The sequence below is a fragment of the Mus caroli genome, chromosome 13 (genome assembly GCF_900094665.2).
Source record: "Mus caroli chromosome 13, CAROLI_EIJ_v1.1, whole genome shotgun sequence".
Lineage (NCBI taxonomy): Eukaryota > Metazoa > Chordata > Mammalia > Rodentia > Muridae > Mus > Mus caroli.
Window position 1 is genome coordinate 87044642 of NC_034582.1, and position 13272 is coordinate 87057913.

At 36.6% G+C, this 13272-nt stretch overlaps 1 protein-coding gene across 4 annotated transcripts in view; it reads left to right on the forward strand.

Annotated features, from left to right (window-relative positions):
* Homer1 (homer scaffold protein 1) overlaps positions 1-13272 on the forward strand; it is a 97671-nt gene that overhangs the window by 25920 nt on the left and 58479 nt on the right. For all 4 annotated transcript variants that reach the window (XM_021180632.2, XM_029485024.1, XM_021180630.2 and 1 more), the window contains exon 2: positions 8505-8661. In XM_021180632.2, coding sequence (XP_021036291.2) covers positions 8505-8661 — 157 coding nt within the window. The remainder of the gene's footprint in view (positions 1-8504; positions 8662-13272) is intronic.

The following is a 13272-nucleotide window of genomic DNA, read 5'->3' on the forward strand; positions in this document are numbered from 1 at the left end:
CTTAGGTGGGTGGTGGTATGTTTTTTGAAGGAAAGGGTTGGTGAGTCTGAAACATCAAGAGGCTCATCGTTATTTGAAGCAAAAGACTTGAAGCAAATGAAGTTAAAGGGTGTGGTAGTTTGAATGAGAATGCCTCCCAACCTTATGGGCTTTATTTGAGTGCTTTATTACCAATTGAAATTATTTGGGAAGGATTAGGAGGCGTGGTCTTGTTGGAGAAGATGTGTCACTTAGGGGTGGGCTTTGAGGTTTCAAAAGCTGGTTCCAGGTCCAGTCTTGGTTCTCTCTACCTGCTGCTTATGAATCAGATGTAAGTAGCTAAGGCTACTACTGCTCCAAGGTCATGTCTGCCTGTTTGGCTACTAGCATGCTTCCATCAGGGTGGTTATGGACTCACCCTCTGAAACTAAGCCAGCCTCAATTAAATGCTTCCTTTTATAAGTTGCCTTGGTCATGAAGTCTCTTCACAGCAATAGAACAGTGACTAAGACCTCCTAGCAACATGTGAGAATTACCTTGGAAACTTAAAAACTATTTACTGGTTCTGTGCTACTGTGCAGCCACAGTTAGCAAAAAGTCACTAGGCTACATTAAGGGAGGAGATGCTGAATCCAATGAAGAGTTTGGGGGAATTTTTTTTTTTTCTGTCTTTGGTTTTCTTATTTTAAAAAGAGAATATATTAGGGAATTTCCCAGACAAAGCATAGTATCTTCTGTCTTCTTTCACTAGCCATCTATATGTTACCATATTTGCCTACTTTGTTTTGTTCCCTTCCCTGCACATTCACCTTTTCACTAGAATATTTTAATGTTGCTTTTAAAAAAAAAAAAAACAAAACAAAACAAGGATCATTATGGTTTCTGATTTGAGATAAATAAAACAAGGCCTGAAAAAAAAATATGCACTTTTTGTTGTTGCTGTTGTTTCGGCCATGCAGACACATAACATATCCAATCACTTGTGAACAACTTTCATTTATGATTATATTGAATATTTTATGTCATATAGTTAGTACTAGATATGAGCTATCCCTATGGATATGAAGTCATTGTCTAGTACAGCATATTAGTACAGCTAGACATATGATGTGTGTTATTTTAATTTACTTTTGAAGTTCAAAACAAACCCAATGTCAGCTTATTTTGAGACAGCACATTATCCTTAAATATGTGATAATTAGTGTAGAAAGAAAAAAAAAACTCACTAGTTTTGAAATCTATTATGTATTTCCATTTTATGTATATTTCTACTCTGCTGTTAAGTTTTCATTGGAAGTACTTCATCTGAATATATATTTCATGATTTTTTTTGTTGAAAAATTTTCCATACCAAAGTTATTCCTTATTATTTTTTCTAGTAACTGGATTATCAGATTTTAAATTTATTCACCTCAGTAGTGCTATTATTCTTCAAGTGCTCAGGAGTTGTGTAGTTGATGTCTACCGTGTTATAGTAATTGTCATATAAACATCAAAATAACTTGCCTGCATATGAATAACTAATCAAAGCATGTGCTGTTGGTAAAACTAGAGAAATGGTGAAGGATTTTATTATTTGAGCAATTAAAACATTTTTATTTGTGTCTATATGCATAATACAATACCAATGATCGATTTTTCAAATATTAATATTTTGCCACAACACCTTTGTATCTTTATTGTTAATTCTGATTTGTTTTAGAGTATTTATTTGTTTAGATATTTCAGGGATTGCATATTCACTTGTTTAGTTTATTGCCTATATAAAGAATGGTGTAATATATATATAGTTGAGAATTATCTTTTTGTTGTTGTTGTTTTTGTTTTTTTTTGTTTTTTTGAGACAGGGTTTCTCTGTGTAGTCCTGGGTGTCCTGGAACTCACTTTGTAGACCAGGCTGGCTTCGAACTCAGAAATCCGCCTGCCTCTGCCTTACGGGTGCTGGCATTAAAGGCGTGTGCCACCACGCCCGGAGAATTATCTTTTTTTAAAGGTGCTTTTAGACCTTAAATGACTTTTTAATGTTTAAGTCATTTTTTATGTTTAAAGACCTGAATGTCTACTGAGAAATCTTCCCCAGATTTTTCTAGTACATACTGTATTCCTCTAGATTTAGCTTTATTTAGACTAACTTATCAGGATGGAAAAGAACATTTTAAAGTTTAATAGAGCTGTTAATATCAATTTTATACATAATTCTAAATGTTATAACTCCAGATTCATTTTAAACTCATAGTGTTTTAATTGTGTTTCTAAGCAGGGAAGATTTTAAGTGAGTGGAGAAGCAGAAGTATATATCTTCCCCTTGTATAGCAAGGCCATGTTGTAATTTTGTATTTGCAGGTTTTATAATGCACCACCTGCTGTGTGTTTGGTTCATCACTAGATGGAGTTCTTACAGTATAACTATGTGTTGAGAAGACATTTGTAGAAACGTATTCCTTAAATAGACTTTTTTTTTTTTTTTTTTTTTGGTTTTTTGAGACAGGGTTTCTCTGTGTAGCCCTGGCTGTCCTGGAACTCACTTTGTAGACCAGGCTGGCCTCAAACTCAAAAATCCACCTGCCTCTGCCTCCCAAGTGCTGGAATTAAAGGTGTGCGCCACCACACCTGGCTAAAGTAGACTTTTTAAAAATATATATAGAAAAATTAAACATATAACTTAGTAATAAGAGTTCTTATGTGGCACTTTTTTATTGGTTTGTACAAGAATCACTGAATGTTTTAGTCACAATTTTTGTTAGGTGCTTTTGGAAAGGGATGGAAAAGGAATTGAGACTTAATACTATAGAATAGCGGTTTATAACGTGAACTTGGACAAGATCAGTCTTTTTAGAAAGTCAGCTTTGTGCTGCTTGTTTGAGGCCTGCTGTACTGCCTCGGTGGTACACAGCAGACAGCCAGGGATGTGTGTGTGTGTGTGCATCAGGTCTGCACTCCAGCTTGCCCTGTGCTTGCTCTCAACTTTAATCTCACCAAGTGTCATTCTTCTTCTCTTGCCACTTCAGATAAAGTCCAACCCAGAGTTTTGTTTCGTTTTCTTGTTACTTTACTCTAATCAAGGGTGGTATTTTTGTCAGGAGTTGGATGTACTTTCTGTACTTCTGTTAAGCAGTCATATTTATTTTCTGTGAATAATAGAAACACCTTTGTGCTAGCTACTCCTAAGTCCATCAGATTCTAAGGTACTAAAAATCATCATTCAATGGCTCTTTGGTACTGTGTGAAAATGTTCCCTAAATCATGCTTTCCCAAGTTACATAAATGTAACTTTTCAGCAACGACATTCTAAAAGTTACTGTAATACTTCTGCAAGGGTAAAAAATTTCAGGAGTAGTTAGAAGAATTATAAGCAAAAGTAATCTGTCCTCTGTCCCATGCCCTCCTTCCATCTGCATTGCCAGAGGCAGCTGCTTTATTAAAGTCCAGTACTTACTTCTCTCCGTCGTTGTCCTCACATAGCTTTAAATGCTGTTGTGTCCTAGTTAACAGTTTTGGATGTTAAATCTCTGCTAGCTCATCATCTAAGTAGACTGTGGCGGTATTCCACATTCTTCCTTCACCTTCAGTTGTGTCTTCCTTACGATGGTAGGATGGCTTCTTCAGGTGTAGTTTTTATGAGCAAATAGTATTGAAGACAACATTCTTTGTCATGTGTTATGTCTTGGTAAATGTCCCTGGAAACTCTGACAAAGGTTTGCTTCAGAGAACCATTTATAGACCAAGAACGTCCTGGCAAGAACAAAATTGTAGAGGAAGGTGGCATATCTGAGGTTACCTAAGGAGGAGCTAGGAAGGATAATGAGTGGATAGTCAACCAACATGTCTTAACATTCAAATTCTCAATGAAAAGTATTACCAACTGTAGTCGCAATAACCAGGCCATGGTCTTTTGAAAATAAAGCAGAAAGGGAGCTATTCCAAGTCAAGTTCTTCTCTATATCTTTGCTAAAGTGCCCATTACTACTTAGATATCTGAAAAAGGTAGACTAGGAAAACATCACTTCTCTTCAGTTGGCTTGTATTTATAGGGTCTGTACTTTTGTACTTCCTTGGAACAAAGCTTTAAATAGTTACAATATTTTTATTAGTCATCTTAAACAGCATTGGCATTGGTACTTTGTAAAGTCAAGGCTATTCAAATGGTAAATGTGAACCTTTTCCCTAAATCTAAAATGTTAGTATCCCCTGGAAAGTGTCATTTGTTTTGTTTAGTTTTAAGTTCTTTCTTATTGCACGGATGTTTATGAGCTAGATATAATTCTTTGTCACCTCTAGTTAATTTGAATAAGACTCATCTTTATAACAAGGTTTATAAAGGTTTCTCTCTCTCTCTGTCTCTGTCCCTCTCTCTGTCTCTGTCTCTGTCTCTGTCTCTGTCTCTCTCTCTCTCTCTCTGTGTGTGTGTATGTGTGTGTGTGTGTCTGGTTTTGCTTTTCTGAATTTGCTTAAAATATTTCTTAGTGAATGTGTTTGCTGTTTAATTTGAGATTGATGTTAAGTTCCTTAGAATGGTTACTTTGACAGTACTTAACACGTATCTACTAAATAAATAATACTCTAGTCATTATTAAACAAACCCTCAATTTTATATTGTCTCTATATATACATATTTCCCAGTGACCATTACTACATAAGTATAATTAGTAACATTGATACTAATGTTGAATATATCAAGATCAAGTTTCAATAAGGTAATAATACCTCAGAATTTGTGGTTTAATTTTTATAGTATGAATAGAAATATAACAGCTGCATGAAGAAGAAACTGGAGATAAAATAATTGTCTATATACTATTTAGTTATATGAATTTCTTTATTGTAGAACTTGTTAGGATCTTTGCTATTCAAACATACATTTTCATACTTTAGAATTGGAAGTGAAATAAGCATATCTGAAAGTGGAATTCCTGCTTTTCAGATAGTTCCATAGGACATATTTGAAAACACTATTTGATTCAGTTAGTATTTTTGTGAATTACTGTGAAGCAAGTAAAATGATGAACTTTTACTAATAATTGCTGTCTAGTTGATTAGAAAAAGTAGTGTCTATCACTTGGATGCTTGACAGCTTGGAATGCACTTGAAGTCTTTCTAAAGTTGAGACATAATAATTTGGTTATACCCTTTCTACTATTTTTTTCCACAGCTTTTCTCTAAAGAAACTTATTAACATGCAGTGTTTTAAACTGCATGGTTACAATCTGATTTCCCCATACTCTGCCTTCCACATGGTCTCCTCATCTGAGTTCTAAACAGATGTTGAGCCTCTGGCCGGACAGGTCTACACACCATCTCTTAGTCGTCTGAATTTGATCAAGCGTGTGCTCTTCTTTCATTCCAATCTCAAATCCTGTTTTTTGTTTGCTACGCTGGCTAACAGCACTGTTGGAATCTGGGAAACTGGGATTCCTCCTTCATCAGGACTCACAAAACACCGTTGACATTTTGGGGTAGATAAATCTTTGTTATCCTATTCGATATAGGTGTTTAATAACATCCTGTCTGTTACATAGCAACAGCACACTCTCCCCTCCCCCTACTCCCACAGTTTTAAGACCTGAACCTAGAGTGTTAGGTGTTTTGTGCCTGGTAGGCCAGCGTAATGCTGCTAACTTTATCTTTTTAAACTGTACAATTACTTCCTGTCTGATTTCAGTTGCTTCCAATGGAGACCTTCAAGAAGGCTTTTCTGTTTCTTCATTCCTATATTTACTCACTAAAATTCTTACTTTATTTAAATTTAAAAAATATGTGAATGCTTGTTTTGCCCGCATGTATGCATTTGCACCATGTGCTTGTATGTGCCCTAGAGGACCAGAGGAGGGTGTCAGATCCCCTGAACCTTGAATTACAGGTGGTTAGGATCTGCTATGTGAGTGCTGGGAAATGAACTCTATCTTCTGGAAGAACAGCCAGTGTTCTTAACTACTAAGTAATCTTTCTGGCCCTTGTACTAAAGGTCTTGCTGAATACACAGTGTACTGTGCCCCCTTCCTTCCCACTGTGCCCTGATTTTGTTTTAAACTTCCCCCATGCATTTGTTTCTCCATAAGAGGCCTCATTTTATTAGTGTGTTTTATTTTTAAAGAGTCTGTCTGCCATCACCAAGTCAGAGTGTTCAAGGGCAGAGACCCTGAGCTACATTCCTAGCCTCTATCCCAGTTGTGGGCATGTAGTAGATGATTTTGATTCTTTTGCTCTTACACTGTATCAGATGTTGTAATGGTCATTCGTTCTAGGAATTCTCTTCTTTGTATTAGTGACCATCGTGTGCTAATGTGGAGAGAGGCAATATGGTGCCTCATCCATGAGCCTTGCTCTGAAGAGCCGTTTTACCACAAACCCCATCTGCTGTCACTGTTCTATTTGCTGTTTTGCTTTTATTTTCTTTTCCTATACTCTGTTTCCCTGAAACTTTAAAACATGCTTTAAGTTATTTAGAATAAAATTTGATTTATTTGGATTTAAACATTAAATATTCCTGGTTAAAAGCTGAGCCAGGAATGGTGACTCACCTACTGTAATCGCAGGCCTCAGAAAGCTAGGGCAGGAGGATCTTGAGTTCAAAACTAGCCTGGGCTACAATAGCAAGACCTCTCCCCTGGCTCGTCTCTCTCTCAAAAAATGACAAGTTAAAATTTTTAGGATCTTGAGCTGCTTCAAAAAAGAAAGGTATGCAACAAAGTGAAAAGGATGAGGTTTGTTTGAACTAAGGAGAAACAGATAGCAAATATAACCTGATAAGTGTCGTTTCCCAAACTTGTTTACTCAGAACTTGGAAGTTTGGACTATAGTGTTCCTGTTATTTGCAGGTTGTCTTGTGCCCTACCTTTCCACCTTATAATATTATTTTGAGCTTTGATTAGGTTTTGTTTTTCTATTTGTAACTTTGCTGTACATTTTTAGATCCTACGTGATTTAAGAAAGTGCCGTCTGTGGTTTTGAGTTGGTCCTCCATAGACTTTTCAGGAAAGGATAGTATATTGAATGGGACCTTTCACTTAGTACAGAATGGTGTATGGGGTGTGTAAAATGTTACAGCAGGGTCAAATAGAAGGACTTCTTTATTTTATAGTCTAGTCTACGGTATATCCTACTGGTCATAACAACCAGGATCTATAAAGGTTCTAGGGATACTTAATTAGCAAATGGTGAACTTTTGCTCCTAGGGAATATTGTCATGTTTCTATAAGCCTCTCATCACATTTTTATAAACCAGTCAGTTTATAACATTGTTTCACATACAGTTCTCACACTTCTTTCTTTCTTCCTTCCTTCCTTCCTTCCTTCCTTCCTTTCTTCTTTCTTTCTTTCTTTCTTTCTTTCTTTCTTTCTTTCTTTCTTTCTTTCCCTCTCTCTCTTTCTTTTCTTTTCTCTTTCTTTCTTTCTTTCTTTCTTCCTTTCTTTCTATCAATCTGTCTAATTTATTTATAGACATGGTCTTTCATGTTTGCAGCTCAGTTTGGACTTGAGCTTAAAGATTCCATGTCTCTGCTTCCTAAATGCTGGGAGCACAACACCCAGTTGATGTGTGCTTTTGTTTATTATTATTGCTGCTTTAACATTGAACATGTGACCAATTATAGTATGAATCATGCCTGAGTCAAGCTTATCTAACACACTTTTCTTCATAAGGCACATTAACTTTCCATCTATGAGTATATAGCACTTAGAAACACTTCAACATTTTGCTGAGGGGCCATTTTAAGCAGTGAAAGCATCAACAATGGCACAGAAATGCAAAAAAAAAAAAAAGCTAAACGACAGCTGCTTGTATAGCTGCTTGTATAGTCTGAGTGCTGAAACAAGATGGCAGTATTGTCTTGTTCATCTTCTGGTGGAAAGTATAGGCTAGGTGAGTCACGTTTCCCACAGTTCTGTGTATACAGCAAAAACTTAAAAAAAAAAAAAGCCACAAGTACTTTCTTCACTATTAAGTTTGGTTCTTTACTGCTTTGATAAAACAATAACCAAAAGCAACTTGGGGGAGGAAGTGGTTTATTGAGCTTAGTGCTTACGGTTCCTTATTGAGGAAAGCCTGGGCAGGACCTGAAGCAGAACTTACAGATGAACATTGCTTGCTGGCTTGCCTAGCTTACTTTCTGACACAACCCAGAACCACCTGTTCAAAGGTGACATGGCCAACATTGGGCTGGACACCCCCTGCCCCATGAATCATTAATCAAAAAATATTCCTCAGAGACTGCATCCAAACGCCAATTCGATGCATGCAATTCCTGAGTTGAGGTTTCCTCTTCAGGTGACTCTAGTGGTGTCAAGTTGACAGAAGCCTGCAGAGTTACTGATGACGTTAGTGGGTAACTGAATTCATGTGTACAGAATCTCTGAGTAGCAAAAATTGGGTATAATTGTTTAACAAAGTTTATATTGGACTACTTACACTTCATACTGGAAAGAAAGATTATTTTATTTGCAGATATATGTAAGTTTCTCGTTAATGCAGTCACTTGTACAGCTTTTATGTTCACTTGTCTAATGAAGTAAAACTGTTCTTCCCTCAGGGAGCAACCTATCTTCAGCACTCGAGCTCATGTCTTCCAGATTGACCCGAACACAAAGAAGAACTGGGTACCCACCAGCAAGCATGCAGTTACTGTATCTTATTTTTATGACAGCACAAGAAATGTGTATAGGATAATCAGTTTAGATGGCTCAAAGGTAAGCTACATTTACTTCAGATAATCTTACTCTCTTGCTTTTACAGCATAGAACTTCAGTTTCATTCATATTTCTATTGTCATTAAAATATTTCTTCTAGACTTTTTGAAGCTTAACTTTAGAAAACAAAAAGTGATTATTCTTAGAGTAATAGTTATTTGTAGAAACTAACTCCCTTATTATATTGAGTTTATGAAGCAACATAGTCTTCAGCTTTATGATGGGTTAGTTTATTTAATGAACATCCCTGGTATCTCTGTTTTTGATGTTAAATGATAAGAAAATTTCTGTCAGTCACTGTTCCATTATTAGAACAATACCATCAGAAAGGCATTTATTTAGCTTTACAGTTTGAAGGCTAACAATCCAAAGGATATATAGCCCTAGCTCCCTGATCTTCTCTTGGTTGCAGCACTGTATGACTTGATAATAATAACCAACATATGGGTTAGCAAGTAATGACATTCAGAGCCGGTGGAGCTGAGTGGGGTCAGGCCTGCTGTCTTTATGACAGTCCATGCAGTAGAATTGAAGGAGTTCTTAAGAGTTATTCTCCTAGAGCATATTTCCACTGTCCTGATTACCTACCTCTAGGTCCTGCACGTACTTGAATGTTCTAGAATACCTTCAAATCACAGAATCGGGGGGCAGGGAGCTGAGGAACTGGGTTTGGATCCCAACACCCACACAGAATCTCTAGGTCCGGGATCTGACACCCCTTTCTGATCTCTGCAGGCACCAGGCACACACGTGGCAAAATACTCATAAGCATTAAGTAAATAAACCCAAAACAGCAACAACGAAGATCCTTTAGGAAAACACAGTTAAAGGATAACTAACTTGGAGCTGTGAGGCCTTTCTCTGTCAGTTCAGTGCAGAAGTTAGGAACAAAGTAGAATTTCACCGCCTCATTGGACTTTGTGCTGCTTCCAGTTTGCTAGCCATGCAGCCTGGCACAAGCTATTTAACTTCTGTGCGTCTGTTTTTCACATGTACAAACGATTGTTATCCAGATAATTAGTCTGTCTTTTCACTGTTATGTGAATGACTCAAAAGACTTAAGATGATGATAGTTAATTTCTGTGAAGTGTTATTTAATGAAGAATAACTGCTCATAAACGTTTGGCTTAGTGAAATACAATGGATATTAACTATTACCTCAGGCTTTGGACTGCTAATTTATTTTCCCTCCTTCAACTTTCAGTTTCTGTAATTTACCGCATCCAAAGTACAAATATAATGTGCTCTTACTAGATAGGGTTTAAAAGATGGAAATACAGGTCAGCTGAAGCAGTCGTGTTTAGGAGGAGAATTTGCATTGAATTAAATGCATTTCAGTGTTTTCAAGTCTTTTTTGCTGTCTCACGTCCATCCCTTTGTTTTTAAATTGTGTTAGAAAGCCCAGTGAACCCTAAGAAGAAACTGTTCAGTTATTCTTTTGTGCATGTGCGTGTGGATGCATGCACACGTCCACTTGAATTATACACATGAACACGTGAAGCTGTTCATTTTGTCTTTTTTTTTTCTTTTTTTTTGTGACAGGTTCTCACTATTTAGCTCCATCTGGCACTAAAAATTTTCTTTTAAAAAAGTTCTTAGTTATGTCCTAATCAAAAAATCTAAGAAATGAAAATTTCAAGCATAAGGTTCTTTAACATTTTTTTTCAGTGATTCGGTGGTTAATAATGCAGAAACGAGGGAAGGTTCAGAGTTTAGATTAGAATAGATCTCTTTAACGAGTCACGAAAAAGTTATTTTGAAGTGGTTGAAAAGAGCACCAATGTCCACCAGCACATTGGTTAGTCCTTCTTGTTGCTTATAAAATGTATTATCACCACGCCTTCTAGAGTTAGTGGGGTCTGATGCCAACATTCCCTTTTCACCTTGTTTAACACTTGGGGCCCTCCCCAAATGTTTCTTGGAGAACACCGAAGGGCCACTTACGTCCTTTTAGGGACTCCACAAGTATTAGCATGCTCTGACTTCCTCTGTTAGCTATTACTTTACTTCGTCCCAACCAGGTCTGTGACCACATTGCCTCTCTTACTGTTGTGTCTCAGGTTTCCAGAATTGAGCTTGGTAGCCAGTAGGTCCTCAGAGAACATCAGAGAAGTCTTGATCCTTTGTTGTTTGTTGATAATCTTTTTTTTAGTCTGTTGAAAACACTTTAAGATTATTTTTATATACATATATGTATGTGTATCTCTCTCTCTCTCTCTCTCTCTATATATATATATATATATATATATATATATATATATATGCACACACATAAACACACATATATACATACACACATACATACATATATACATACACACACACACACATATATATATATATATATACATACACACATACATATACACACACACATACACACACACACACACACACATAATGTTTGCCTGCATGTATGCATGTGTACCATGAGCATGCTTGGTACCTGAAAAGGACAAAGGAAAGCATTAGATCCCCTGTAACTGGAGTTAGATGGTTCTAAGCTACCATGTGAGTGCTAGGAATTACATCCAGGTCCTCTGCAAGAGCAACAGATGCTTTAAACCACTGACCACTTCTCCAGTGCCTAGTCTTATTTGATGACGATTCCACAAGTCAAAATCTTTGTTAGCTATGCTTTACATATTCAAAATGGTATGCTGGTAGAAGCTGTTTTGAACCAAATGGTGAGGAAGGTTTATAAATATATAAGTTTTGTACAAAGATAAAAGTTTTTTTATATAGCTATAGATAACACATCCATTTCCTGTGAGAAAGAAATGAGCCAGTTTCTGTTGTGCCATCGTCTTCTCTTTAGTAGGGCATATGTCCTTGTTGAAAATTCATCAATACCTGATAGTTCATACATATTTTATATTTGTGGTGTTTTTCACTTGATAAACATTTTCATAAAATGCTGAATTTTCATTCCACACTTACCAGTGTGCTAGATCACAAGTTCTGAATTTGATAACATGTATGTTTTTGTTATTGGTGGAAAGAAATTTCTTAATTTTAGGGAGCATTAGTCCACTCAACTAAAAATAATCCTTTTTCCAGCACTGGCAGAGAACATAGCTAATAATATGTTATAATACCTGAAATATGTTATGATCTCCAGACTTAATCTTTAATCATTAACATGAAATGCTACTTTTTCTAAGAAACAATGTGAAATAGAAGTGAAATTGCTAACAACCTGTTATTTTATGAGAAAGGAAATGAAAATATTTCTTAGGAGTTTGTTTTTTCCAGTAGTAGGAAAAAAAAACCTGCTACATAATTGTAAGTCTTTCTGAATGAAAATATATTTTATGTAAATCATATTTTTAACAAAGCTTTACTATACATCTTAAAAATATCAAAATCAAAACCACAGAATGTACTGACTGGATAGTCACTTAGCCCTCTGGAAAGTTCCAGATAGAGTTCAAATGTGTCTCATGGTCTGCCCATGCTTGCTAGCCATAGACTTAAGGTCAATATGCTTCGCCAATAAGTTTGAATTGTAACCTTGCTGATGTAACCTGTGCCCCTAAAAAGTATAAAAACAACTTGTAATAGCCATTCAGGGTCGCCTCCTAGTCACTCACGCCTTGAGGAACTAATTGAATGTCGATTCACACCAGAAAATAAACCTCATGCTTTTGCATGGGGGAAGGGGGGGGGGGGAAATCACTTGTATTCATTCATATATTATGCTACTTTATTTTTTACTTAGTTTTATTTTATGTATGTAGGTGTTTGATGCCTGCATGCCAGTGTGCCACATTCATACCTGTTGCTTGGAGAGCCCATTAGAAGGTGTTAGATTCCCTGGAACTGGAGTTATAAACACTTGTGAACTGCTATGTAGGTGCTGCACATTAAGCCCAATACTTCTAGAAGAGTAGCCAGTTCTCTTAACCACTGAGATATTTCTCTAGCCCTCATACATTTATTTTTGAAAGATTCTGTTAAGACTAAAGCATATTTGTTTCTAGAGAACAGCACCCAAAATTAATAAATAGTGATCCTAAACCTTCAAAAAGAAGAGGTTGACCACATGCAGAGCTGTTTGAAGGCTCACTCACCTAGTATATACAAGGTCCTGGGTTGGATGGCCAGGCTACCAAAAAGGGGCACTAGCTGTACAACCAAGATAAAAGGAGATGCTAACATTTGTCTGTTATCAGCTCGTTAAAAAGGATGGTTTTACAAGATGCATCTTTGGGGCCTTGATTTCTAGCTTAGTAAATTGCTTACACGTGCAGATATGAGGATCTGAGTTCTATCTCTACCACACATGTGCTGTACTGGGTAGCATGTTATTAACCTTTGCAGTGGGGAGGTCAGGACAGGTGGATTCCATGACCTTGCTATCCAGCCAGCTTAACTTTGCAGCAAGCCCCAGGTCCCTCTCTCAAAGACCAGCCTCCACAGGCTACACAAGCTGTTCATCTCCTTATCTGAGATGTCTAACTTCCATAGACCACATGCTCATGTGATCATCTGAGGTGTCCAACCTTCACAAGCACATGCACATATGAACACACACACACACACACACACACACACACACATTCCTTTGGAATTTTTTAGATCATTAAATATGTATCTATAATTCTTCTA